At 40.3% G+C, this 13,920-nt stretch overlaps 1 protein-coding gene across 5 annotated transcripts in view; it reads right to left on the bottom strand.

The window, feature by feature from the left end:
* Positions 1–13,920, bottom strand: part of EPHA6 (EPH receptor A6) — a 340,304-nt gene that overhangs the window by 41,063 nt on the left and 285,321 nt on the right. For all 5 annotated transcript variants that reach the window (XM_083438305.1, XM_083438306.1, XM_083438307.1 and 2 more), the window contains one exon: positions 10,911–10,972. In XM_083438305.1, the coding sequence (XP_083294431.1) occupies positions 10,911–10,972 (62 nt within the window). The remainder of the gene's footprint in view (positions 1–10,910; positions 10,973–13,920) is intronic.

The following is a 13,920-nucleotide window of genomic DNA, read 5'->3' as shown; positions in this document are numbered from 1 at the left end:
GTGTGTTCTCCTTCATGGAGAGCACGTGTTGCGGTGGGGGCCGCCAGGACACTCCAAAGTTGGGGGTGGGCTAATTGTTCGTTGGCCACTGATGCGATTGGGGCTTCCCTTGTTGTTGGGAAGAAGTTAATGTTGCCATTTGTTGATTGACAGCCAGAAATGCTAAAACTCCTTGCACGAGGCTAGGGCTTCCTCTTTTCGACCGTGCATCGGATTGCCCGTCCCCCCCTCCCTAGAATTAGGGTTGTTCGCTTTGACCTTGCTATGCCTGTCATGGGGCGTCTGTTCTTGGGGCAGGGGCCTGGTAGGAATTTTGTCCATCTGGCTGATTGGCTGGGGCCATTTGGTTTTTGCCTACTGCGTAGCAAATCGTCACAACTTGTAAGGTTGCGGTTAGGCATTGGTTTATGGTTTGGTTGGTTGAGGGGAAGTGGTTGAGTGCCTGCCCTTGGTAGGTTGAGTGCCTGCCCCTCTAATGCTGCTGCTGCAAGGGATTCCGTTAAAGGAATTGGGGGCTAACTATTGCTTGTCCACTCTGTCAAGGGGGCTCGGGCCATAGCAATGAGCTCCTGGTTGCATTTGGGGTGAGGGCAGGTTCCCTGCTCCACGTAACCCCCAAGTGTATTCCCCTATTCTGACTTTCGCATCGTGCGGAATGTCAGTCTGTCCCCCATGGTGGGGGCAGATAGTCGCAACCAATGCCTAAGCAACCACTCACAAATTTGTATTTCAATAAAGTTGTGGCCCAAATTATGCCAAAAATCTTAAACAAAAAATTCTGTGTGATGTGTGAGTTATTGGGGTGGCCCTGGGGACCTTGACACGCAAATACAAGTTAATGGAACTGTACAAAGCTCAAAAAAAATATTCTGCAGCAGGGTTCCAACAGCTCAGTAGCAGAGCATCTGCATGAAAAAATGTCCCTGATTCAATCCTAGGCATCTTCAAGTAGGGTGGGGAATGTTTCCTGTCTGAAATACTAGAAAGCAGCTACCAGACAGTACAGTGGTACCTCGGGTTAAGTACTTAATTTGTTCTGGAGGTCCGTTCTTAAGCTGAAACTGTTCTTAACCTGAAGCACCATTTTAGCTAATGGGGCCTCCTGCTGCCGCCACAGCACAATTTCTGTTCTTATACTGAAACAAAGTTCTTAACCTGAAGCACTATTACTGGGTTAGTGGAGTCTGTAACCTGAAGTGTATGTAACCCGAAGCATATGTAATCCGAGGTACCACTGTATTGACAATACTGAGTTAGATGGATTGATGGCCTGACTCAGTATAAAGCAGCTTCCTATGTCCTTAAATAATTGAACCGATAGAAACTATGGAATTAATCAAAATTACTCTCAAATGGCATAAATAATCATACAGTTTACTATATTGCATATTTTTTCTAGGTTCTGCAACTCATGCATGGTGATAAAAAAGTAAATGAAGCTGTGGTGTCCCAACTACTGGAAATCTTATTCCGCAAACCATGTGGGTTCAGATGTTTCAGCAGATATTGCCCACCACTTTCAGTTATATCTATGAAGCCATAAGAGCTAGAATCTTGCTTTTTTAAAAAAGTAAGAAGTCCAGGATTCTTGGGCAGCTGAATTCTGTCCCTGCTGCCACATTCTGATTCCCCTCTACACATCTCCACATACATCATACACACAGCCCTAATTTAAAACCACTTTAAAAAGACAGGCGCCACAATTTATTAGGCCTCAACTACCACAGGCCTTGATTCTCTCATCAGCCCTACATCCCAATGTTCCTCAGACATCAACTGTGATCCCATAACAACTCATACAGCTTTTCTTCATATACTTGACTCTCTATGCAAATAAACTCAGAATAGATACACATCTTGATATAGATATCCTCTGGCAATTGCCTCTTCTTTTTTGTTTTATTTGTCTCAAGAGGGAAGATGCAATTTCCCCCAAGTATTTAAGTGACTCAGACTTGTTATCTAGGGCTTATTCTGACTCTCAGGGGTTAACACAAGAAGTACTTTTGATACAATTCCCAGTTGGCTGCTGAGGATGTTTATCAGCCTCTGTAACAATTCAAACCAGAGTGAATTTATCCAGAGCACTGTTTCATCAAATTCTAAACAGTCTTTAATAGCTTTGCCAAATAAACTATCCTTGACAGCCAAAAGTATATCTAATGCCTGGCTGGTTGCACATTTATGCTGCCCATCCAATGCACATGAGAGAAATTGTTTTATATTCAGCATCTGATGCCGTTTGCAAAACTTGACTCAAGAAATATTCCATTCCAGTTACAGAACACTGCATAAAGTATTATGGGCGACAAATCAAGCTTCCCCAGTGGAAGCTGTTCCTTCTGCAGCAGAACTTTGCTCTTAAAGTGTTCCAGAGAAGAAACCATTTTACACCCAAAAACCAAAATCTGACTCAGACCTGCAAGTCCCACTTCAATCTTTAATTATAGAAAATCAGAAGTGTATAACGTTCACACTTCCGCAGCCTATACTTTGATTTATGTATTCATTGCCTTTAACTGTGAGAAGTGAACCATGGGTGTGGGGAACAAAGTTTCTTGCAGAATAACATAATGGAACATAAAGATATGAATACTGATACTTAACTGACACCAATCCCTTTTTAATTATGAAAATACCTGGGCAAGTTCATACCTTTGCTTAGGATACATTTGGAATGGTTAATTAAGATGTTATTGGGAATGTTTTATTTATTCAAAGTACCCTTCTACACAAGCTGGTACAATTATCAGCTGGGTCACTTGAGGCTGCAGGTGGGGCAATTTTTAAAATATTTACCCATATAAAAAACTCCTTGTAGGGCAACACCTACTCATCAGGGGAAAGGATTTTCATGTATCCTCTCTGCCTGATGTGCTAGTTTCCTACATAAAGGAAGCTTTTTATGTGTTCATTTAAAAATATGAAGTCCTACCAGGAGAGTCTGAAGCAATGCAGCCCAAAATTCTACCACTTGATGTGGATATGTATGGCAGCTTTCGGTGCATTCAAAATATGGTGGTATAGAAATGCCTTGAAATATTACGGGAAGATGAAAAGTTTTGTGTCATGTTTCCAGGAGGCTATTACAGAGGGAGGGATGGGACAGCAATGCTTTCCCAATGCTTTCCCAATGGAAACAGACCAAACCAAACACCACTCAATTCCACCAGGGTCACCTCCTGCCCACTTCTCATCTAGCAGCAGCCATCCCATCAGTTTAGCTGAAAGACCAGTAACCTTTGTCTCTTTCTCTCTTTGAACTCTTATCATTCCTGCTGGTCTCTATAAGAACATTGCCACTAAGTGCCTGTCCACACTTCCACTTGTTCCATGCCTAGAAAGAATGGGTCTAAGAGGTTTTCCACTTGTTCTAGACACAGATCAGAGTGGTTTTTCATTTGTCCCAACACCTTCTCTGAGAAAATCCACTGTTGATCGCTGAGTTAGAACAAACGTCAATCTGCAGAAAAACCGATTTGTGTTTGTTCCAATTCACTGGTAAACAGCAGGTTAATCTGGGGGAAAGTTGAGGAAAAAGCAAAAGTGTGGATAGGCCCCAGTAAATAGTGCCTGAGTCATTCTCAGCCCCCTTTCCTTTTGTATCAAGCCATTTAGACCGTGAGCTGAAGGCAGGTATTGTCTGATTCCTCTTCTGGAAGCCTTTTCTCAACTTGAAGGATGGGGTGAAAATATTGTAAATATAAATAAGCAAACAGTGGGAGTAACCCATGCTATGGCTTATCCCTTGACCACTTGCCAGACGAGTGATGCACGAGCCCTAGCGTAGGCTTTTCTCATGTGCCCTGACTCCTGGAGCTTCTAATGTTGCTCCAGAGCTGTGGGAAGAACCACTGCTGCCATTGTGCCCACACCACAGGATAATATTAGAGGGAATCCACACAAAACAGAGAGAGAAGAAGCTGCACCCCTGCTCATGTGGAGAAAGGAATGTTGTCTACATATCAACAGGGCTGTCTCTGCTTCAGGAAGACCAGGAGAGAGCTCATATATTACTCTCTAAGCTATAAACTTGCTCAGTGTTCAAACTGATCACTACACAGAACATGTTAAAGTTAGGACACACACAAAAAAAAGTCATTGACCTGCACAAATGTATCTTGATTCTCAGTATTTGACTGGAGTTTTTTAAAAAAGGCTGATGGTAGAACACCCTCACCCACTGCTCATCCTGAAATAGCTGTGTAGCAAATTTCCAAAGGCTGAAAGGCTGCTGGACCAAGTTTTTGTACATGTTTTTAAAACAAATACTTTTCCTGTAACAGTTTGATTTCCAGACTCTGCTGATTCAATCAGGCCTCCAGCCTGGATTGCCACCATTAAAGAAAAGATCAATCAATACTTTGCTCAGTACAATAGCAACTGCGGTAGAGAATTTACTTTTTCCAGAACATCCACATCTACTCTATAGAGTTAAAGAACATCTAAACTAGGCTTGCCTGCACAGCTTGTGACCAATAAAGCCAACCAGCTGTGTATTGTTGCTCCCCTCCTGCCTTCTAGTTTAGTCCTCTACCTGGGACTGAAAAACAAAAGTATTGGCAAACAACTAGCTTGCTGACCCTGGCTTGTGTCATGACATTTAACTTATGCCACGTGATAGTGTCTGCATTTGGGGTTTTAAATCATGCATGAGAGAGAGCATACTATCCACACTTATTTTAACTAAATTTTGCATTATGGTTAATAACGGACCTTCAGAACGAATTAAGTTCATAACCAAAGGTACCACTGTATTAATGTTTTAATGCTCTGACTTAGTATAATTGGATATATATGCCATCTATGGTTTACTCCTATATGTGAATTGAATTAAACAGGACTTTCCCAGTCGCTTTTACCTATTTCTTCCTTTAGGTCCTGATTTCACATAATTTATTGACTAATCATCCGCCAACAGCAGTCCCAGGGTTTGGCTGCCTATATTGGGACCAAGCCCCTCCCACCTGGTCTAGCCGGATTGGCCAGGATTAAAAAATAAGACAGTGGTGAGAAAGCCCATCAGTCTTCAGTTGCCGGCCTAGGAATTCCCCATGACTGGCCACCTAGCGCCCCCCCCCCGGCATTGCTCCTTGGGGGGGGGGAGCCCACAATCGGCCGCAACAGCTGCCCAGCCTGTAACTGGGTAAGCTGCCATTTAGTATAATTGTGGCAATAAGCCTTTATTCAATGAGAAGCCAGCTGGTGCAGAATTCAGCAGGCAGGTTATTCACCTGGGCAAGAGAGTTTGAGCTGTGGTATGCCCTGAGATCTACAGATTCAGGGCGGTATACACATTTAATAAATAATAATATAAGAGACATGTCCTTTGTAACAACTCAGTTGTTTATAACTGTTAGCTGAAAACACAGTTATCTCTAGTAGTGTAAAAGACACTGAGCCATGTAATGTGAAACATCACAAACTGGCAAAGCTTATCAAATACAGGAGATAGAGAATAATCCTGAAGCAACAACTAAAAAATGTGTAAGATAACTGTTAAGAAAATATTATCTCAGAGGGATGGTGATGTACCAGAATACGAATTTGGAGAGGAAGTATTTGTCAAATCACTATTCAGGTCCCTCATGTAACAGGAACACATGTATGCAAAATAAGTAAAACAAGTAAATAAAATGGGGAGGTTTCGTTCCGCAGCGGAAGAAGCCGATTGGGTGCCTGGAGTGGGGCCAGCTGCCCATGGGGGTGGGGCCACTCATCCACTGGGGCACCGAGGAGTCTGCCTGCCTCCTTCCACTCAGCTGTCCTACAGCTGAGGGGGAGGCAATGGGCTGACTGTTTGGAGCACAGTGGAGCCTGCAGGCGCTCATGCCACCACATAATTCCCAGGAGAAACATGTGGCTTGGGTGCACTGCAGGCCCCACGGTGAATGCCGCCCACCATTTTGTCACCCCCTCAGTGGGACACCCGAGGCAGCCCACACCTACCACACACCCCTTGCTACGCCCCTGGTTTCATTCTACAACTTTGTTGCAAAGCCTGCTAAAGATGGCATGTGTGCATGCTGCATGAGAGTGAGAGAGCGAGCAAGAATGAGAACAAGCTCATTTTTAGCATCTTTTACAGCAGACAAATAAAGATGGGAGCTATTAAACTTTGCAGAGTCATGTGGGTCTCCTCCACCCAAAATGAACTCTGACTGGAGAGGATATGTTAGATGGATTTATAGCACACACTTTATGACTTCATTTTATGGAACTCTCGTCTCCTTTCCCAACATTATTTAACATGAGCTTCTGCTGCAGCATCTAACCTCTAACTGACAGAAAGGATAAGGTTAATGGCAAGGCTGTACTGGGAATTATATAATGGCTGCTTCTTCAAAGAGCAATATATCCTGACATTTCTTTCCCACAGAAAATATTTTTCACTTCCCTCCCTTGGCCTATTTTGGACTTGCCTTTAGGAATTTAAGTTTGGTAATACGTTTTGGTCTTTTACTTTGCTGTATTGTCTTTTGTTAATGTACCACAGAAATGAAACAAAACTTATTATGGTGCTTTACACTACTAAGTTCTGAAGTACATGTCAACAATAAAAGGAGTACTTCTGCAACAATCTGTTATTTTACCCAAATGCAATAAGGTTCTCTGGATTTATACCTTGATATAAAACAGCCGCAGTGCCCCTTTAAAAACCAGAACACGCTGTACACAAATAGTAAACATTAGTAATACAATTCATAAAGTGACAGAACCTTTGCTTTTTTATTAATTTGCACAAAAATAATTAGAAATATTGAGACTTCGGATTTTTTGTATGATATAGTAGTAGTATAGTACAGAGGGGGTTACTGTTGTGTTGCTTCTGTTTTGGCTATTTATTAGTGCTTTTATCTTGTGTTTTTTCCTTGTGGACTGACCCGAGATCTTTTGATGAATGGAAGTTTATAAATCTAATAAATAATAATAATGATATATGCAGTACATATCTTTTGTTTTAAATACTAAAATCAGATAATATCATAATTGAGAAGAATGGAAAAAGTGTCTGCTAAGCTGTGTTGCCAGGTCACCTCCATTTTGTCCCCATGTTTCCATTTTCTGTATCTATCTTTCCTGTAACTACCTAGCTGCAAGATCTAGTAGTGACTAAGGCACTAAGCAAAGGTTGTGATTGTATTAAAACATTTAGTAATCCTTTTATTGGCTGCCACACACTTGCCATTGTACAGAAATGGAAATAGCCATAGGGCACCTGTAGCAGCACCACCAGAAGTCTTCATCTGCCTCACCTGCAATAAAACATATATCTCCCATACTGGTCTCTACAGCCACAGCAGGTGCTGTAACTCCCATTGCCTCCTGATACAGATGGGTGCCAGCAACAACTTGAACCTTATGCTTTGGTATGAGTGCTTGAAATATTGCTGTTCTGGAAAACGTTACCCTCTGTGTTTGACCATTGCAAGGCATAGCTACGCCAGATACTTTTTATACTTTTTATGTTTAGGCCGTGCAGTGGATGGCTGTTTTCCCCTCATGGTTCTGCTTCCCCCTATGCAGCTGAAATTTATTCAAGATGGCCATGATGACCTACTGAACATTGTGATTTATGGGGTTGCAGTGGGGAGGAGGTTGTGTGAAATCAGATGGAGGATTTTTTTTTTTTAATGTGAGTCCACAGTCCTAAATCTACTTGGATTTAAATGTTATTGTAATCATTGTTACTTATAAGTCAACATGCTTAGTAGCAGGGAGTTAATCAAGTTAAATAAACTTCGCTCTAGACATATGGGTCACTATGAGAGGCACAACTTCCCTTCTGAATGTACTTTGTCTCTTCATCTCCCATCCAACCCAGTATTTTCTCCCCTGATACTTCCGCTGCCCAGGCTCTTGCACATGGTACAACAAATCTTAGGATCAACGTATTGTAGCATTATTCCTTATTCTTTTACTTCTAAATATAATAAGGATGTGAGCATCCCTGGAACTTTAAAGCCCCAAATATGAGCTGCTGAAAAAAACATAAATCAGATCTGATATAATTTGGATTTACATGGGAATATGTGGAACAATTGCCACATCTAATGCCATTATATATTTCCCTCCAAAAATCAGCTAATGCTGTCATGCCCATAATATTCTGGTGAACAATAATGATTTATTTGTAGAAATTATGGCATAGAAGCTTGAAATGTTGAAGAGTATTCTTCACATTCTGGATTTTTATCTTTTAGCTCTAGCTTTTATATATATTTCTATAAAAGTGCTCAAAGCTACAAAAAAGGCATTATTACATATGAAGAAATATGGGCTTTGTGAAGTCCTTTGAGATCACTAGATAAAAACTCCTTGTAAATTTAACCTTTTATGATGGTTTAGAGACACACTTATAACAGTACTTTTTGTACTCTCACAAAGGTATTTCAAAGTTTACTCTTGAAGTAACTAGAAGGAAATCACATTTTTTAAAAGAATTAAACAGATTTCTTTTAAAATCTAGAGCTTTCAGTCTTTTGATCTGCTGAGTACTAATGTTATTGAGATTAAATTTCTACATTCCTTTCAGAATGCATGTAACCTCAAAACCGTATCAATAGACATTGAACTGATAAACCACAACTGAGAAAAGGGAAGCATATAACTAAGGGAAACAATTAATGTGACTGAGAGGTTAATGCTTATTATTGTACCACTGCTCTCTCATGACTCTACCCTTTTCCTAATACAAACACCAAATGTAATATTTTAAAACCAGACATAAGGAAGGCAATGTAGTAAAGAAATCTTGCTATGAGCTGAATATACGGTACCTATTTAGAGTGAAATGAGATACAAACTCTTCAACCTTCTGTCGTAAAAAAGGGATGAACAGAAGGTAGAAACATTTGGTATTAGTAAAGATAAAGTAGCAACATGATTTGCAAAAAGTTTATCTACGAGTCTGTTTACAAAATGAACAGTACTATTAATTCTGATCCAGCCTCATATTTTGCCATTATCTCTCTGCCCTTCCAACCACCTATATAATCCAATATATTAAACACTAGGAATTCTTTTGTCATTTCCTCTTTTTGTTACATAACTCTGGTTTTTGTCTCATAGGCTCCAGTTCTTCAGTGCTTCACAGTGAGGCTTCATAAATGATTTTAGGCACTCATCTTTCTTTCTTTCTTTCTTTGTCAAGCTGCCTCTGTGCCCTTTCTGCTTCACTATAGTCACCTTGCTTTGCTGCTTACTCATTTCCCCCCACCAATATTTTCAAATGGTATTTCATGCCAACTGATCTGTATTAAATGCACATTATGAATTATTGTACATGTCTTCATTATGTTTTTCTTCTTCAAAAATTAGTTAAGTTCTACCGATTATACAGCAAGGCTAGTGTGATCTTGTGGATATTTGAAAATGCGTAATGATGAGTACTTTATAAAAATACAATATAAAAAACACAAAATACTCAAGAAAAATAAGAGCAAAACCAAACCAGTGATCCCCCCTCCCACAACACTTTTTTAAAAAGAGTATCAGATGTTAGTCAGCCAAAGGCCAGATTGAAAAGTAATGTTTTCTCCTGGCATCTAAAGGTGTATAATGAAGGTTCCAGCTGAACCTCCCTGGGGAGAGCATTCACAAAGGGGCAGAAATGCCTATTGTAGGGTTGCCACCCTATGGACCTCTTGTGGAGGAGGTATGCAAAGAAGGGTCTCAGACAATGAGCTCAGGGTCTGTGTAGGTTCATATGGAGAGAGGTAGTCCTTGAGGTATTGTCACCCTGAGCCGTTTTTGAGGCTTTATAGGTCAAAAGCAGCACTTTGAATTGGACTTAGAAACTATTTGGCTACCAGTGCAGTCAGGCCAGGATCAGTGACAGGACCAGGGCAAAACCGTCTTACCATGATGAGCAATATGGCTGCCGAATGCTGCGCCAGCACAAATTTCAGGATCATCTTCACAGGCAGCCCTGCTTATAACACGTTACAGTAATGTAACCTAGAGGTTACCAGAGTATAGACAACAGTAGTTAGGCTGTGCCTGTCCAGCTGGGGCACCAGCTGAAGCTGATGGAAGGCACTCTGTGCCACTGAAGCCACTTGAGTCTCAAGCAACAGCAAAGAATCCAGAAGTACCTGCAAACTGCTCAGTTAGCACACAGTGCCATCTAGTCTTATAATATTTCTCCTGAGCCCCACAGCAGTTCTCCACTGTTGGAGCTTTATATGTCCCAAGGCATGTCCTGGTCTTCTTAAACTAACCTGCTAACTAAACTGTGGGGAAAGACATCACCCTGTTGCCAGTGTTGAAGTAAGATTCAGCTGCCAGTTCAGGCAGCTTCTGTATGTCAAGTGGGAGAGCAGCACCATCTTGTCCTTCGCCTCAGACAGCAAAATGTCTTGGGGCTGCTCTGTGCCATTCCCTATCCACGCTTTTGACATTTATTTAGATCCAGCAACTGAACTTAAGTGGAATACCGTTATAGTCAAGCCACTTCAGTAGTTCCTAATTCAATTTGTTAAATGCAATTAGCCATAAATAATTATAAATCAGCTACTAAACCTGTGCTATACTTCCGTAAGCCAAAAACAAAACTCATCGAAGAAATATTTTTAAATGACTGAGCAAAATGAACAGCTGCCATATGGCAAGGCATTTGCATTTCAATTTATCTTTTTGTTCATAATAACACCATTTGAAATACTATTTTGCTAAATATGGGGACTGAACTTGTAGAAGAAATCAATTATATTCTTAAGTCTAAATCTTCTCCTTTTCTGGCTATGCTCTAATGTATCACTGTACCTAAGAAATGCACCCTGGGGAAAATACTTCTCCAACTAAAAATCCATGAATAACATTATGCAAAAATTAATTTGTGATAAATGATTCAAAATCTTTACTTAGAATGGTTTTTATTCATATTTCTTGTGAAAATAACACCTCACCCGTAGAAAGGAGTCAAGGGATCCATTCTCCATGTATTCAACCACAATCATTACTGGTCTGCCTGCAAAGACAGCAAAGGAATGTGTTAGGATTATAGGTATATTAAGGGTTTGTTATAGTTCCAGCTGTTAGGAAAAGATTATTTGCATTAGTAAAATATGTTGCTCATTTCCCAGTCCTCCTCTGTAGCAAAAATGTATCTCATTGTTCTATTATTTCTGAGTAGTTTCTTGGTCATGTTGCTGGATTTACCAAAGGCATTATAATATTTTTGGATTTTTATTTAAATGGCTGAAATCAGAATCTATTATTTATAGCCCAGGTTGTTCTTGGTGGATACGACCCTGTGCACTCAAAAAAGTGCTGAGGAGAGGGGGTGTTACTAAGCTATGAATACGACCCTTTTCCCTTAAACTAGAATATATAATTAACATTTGATGTTTGTGACAAGAACATCCAAGTCATTCTAGTACTAATTTACTTTCTGTATTTACTTGACAAGCCTTTTACTGTTTGTGTTCAGGAGTAAGCCATCACTCTAAAACTACCTAGAAGAAATAACCCAATTTGCATGCTAATCAGGGTATTCCATCAGATGTTATTTAGATAATGCTAATAATACAAAGGCGTGAATAATATATGCAGAAATACTGTAATGAATCATCTTGCATGCAAGACAGGAAAGAATATAATAAAACAACAAACACATTTTGTGCGAATGCCTGTATTGGTTCCATTTGTAACAAATACCAGATAAAATGATAGAAGGAATAAAGAAACACAGGTACTTGAGAAGAACCTTGTCTACATCTTGCCTGTTATTATTTTTCATTCTTTCTCCTGCCAACATAGCATAATCAGATAGATAGCATAATCAGAACTGCACACAATAGTCATGATGCAACTCTTCTGAAGACTAACAAAATGGCTTTATAATACGTTCAGCAATTTCTGTCTGTTAAACTTTATTTGGACAGAAATTCATGGATGAACAAATGGGCACCCAGTTGGAACTAGTGGACATTCATGCAATGAAACGGACAAATATAACTTAAGACATTGTGAATATGAACCACCTATCTGCAGTGCTGGATAGGGCAGAAGTATCCCTCCACTCAGCTTGTCCTCTGGCACCAGGGGAGCTCCACTGTTGGCAAGGAAGCTCTTCTAGTGAGTGCCCTATGTGCCAGCCCAAATAGCAGTAGCCAGCAGACAGGCCCCAAAACAGGGATTTTTTGGGGGTGTGTGTGTGAGAGAGAGAGAGGGCAGAGCTGGGCTGGCACAGGCATTGCTGTATCCTGCAGCAGCCTTGTGGCACAGCAAAATGACATTTGCCCACGTGCCCCCCACCATTTTCTACCCTTGGTGAGGAGGCATATCCGTTTCAGTAACATTGGGTTTTGTCAGTGAAATAGTTGTGAGAACATCTTCAAGTGAACATTCTACTGTCTTTTAATTTAGAAATACAGGATATCGTATTATGCCAGCAAAATGGCTGCCTTTACAGCATGCAAAGCACACAGAGAGCCAAATATATCACAGAGCTTCCTAAAGGGTTCATAGGGAAACATTCTGTTTACATTCCATGGTTACAGGACAGAGGCTGTTATCTAGAAAGGCTGGGTGGCAGGCATTGCTCCCATAGATAACAACAGCTTGCCCAACTGAACTCAACGGGAGCTGTGGACTTACATGGAAGATCAGCTGTCTATAAACATATTATTATTGTGAACCATTATGATATTTTATAATAAATGAGACAAGAAAGTAAACAGGCTACCATCAGGCAAATGGTTGAAGTGGTGTAAACCTGCTCCTGTTCATTGACCTTCACTCTAACCTGGAGAAAGATATATCTGTACTCCATTACAATTAGAATAAAGGGAGATAAATTCCCTGTTTACACAAAGACCATGTAGAGACTTAAAGAGGTAGGAGGGAAATCAGGATCAGAGCAGAATATTTAGCCCCTGAGGTAAATATAAACCTCCATCACACATTGGAGGGGGGGATAGGTTTGTACCCACTGTCTCTTCTGTCGATCAGCATGCAATCAGTGGGCAGTTTGAATTGAACTAACACTTTCTTTGTGCGTCTGAGGACCCTGAAAAAGCAGGGACACAGCTGCAGAATGAATGCCAGTGCAAATGAACATTTTTAACAATGGGCAGGATGACTGTAATAAAAATCTGTCTGAATAATTACCCCTGAGGGCCTTATAGAATAGCACACCCTGTGGTGGCACATCCAATATCCAAAAATGTAATGTGCCTATCTAAATTATTCATTTTCTTAAAAGAGCAAAGGATGAAAATACTGCTTCTCATAAATTGGTCAGTGCAACTGCTAACAATACAACCTATTGGCCCTCTTACTACCTGGGCTTATGTGATTTCTATTGTGGGATTCAGAGAAAGTGAACAACCAGATAAGAGCTCCATGCGTAGATGCTTGTCTTTTAATATATGCAATATAAACCATCTGTTTATAAAATAAACCAGGTTTTTATGTTATACTTTTAGGCTGTTGTTGGCATCCGTTTGTCTTGAGAGACAATGGGGTACTCCTCTGGAGGTGAAGTTAAACTGCTGCATTAGCAGCACTAAAGTAACCTGCCCTGGGCGCAAGCCTGGGCACTATATATGGAGGTCCTGGGCTGCGCAGCTGTAATCCTGAATGAAGTACTAAGGAGTAAGCCCCTCAAATGTACTTCTGAATAAAGTTGCATAAGATTGTGCTGTACAAACACAATCCAGCCAAAGTCAACGCTTGGAAATCAAATTGATTTGAATCGGAGGAAGTGGGCGTCAGAGACACTTGAAGTTGCTTAACTCTAGTGGATTGTACCCTTAATTATTTTAAAAGCAAGAATGATAGAACTATCAAGTGCCATTCAGAATCATGTAATTTTTTTAAATATAAGAGCTATTTTATTTTCAACTCATATAATATATATATATTTAATTTAATTTCTATTTTTTATCACAGCAAAGGATTTTGACAGTGTGC

Source organism: Podarcis tiliguerta, assembly GCF_965153285.1.
Source record: "Podarcis tiliguerta genome assembly, chromosome: 4".
In the NCBI taxonomy this organism is placed as follows: Eukaryota; Metazoa; Chordata; class Lepidosauria; order Squamata; family Lacertidae; genus Podarcis; species Podarcis tiliguerta.
This window is presented reverse-complemented; position numbering and strand designations above follow the sequence as displayed.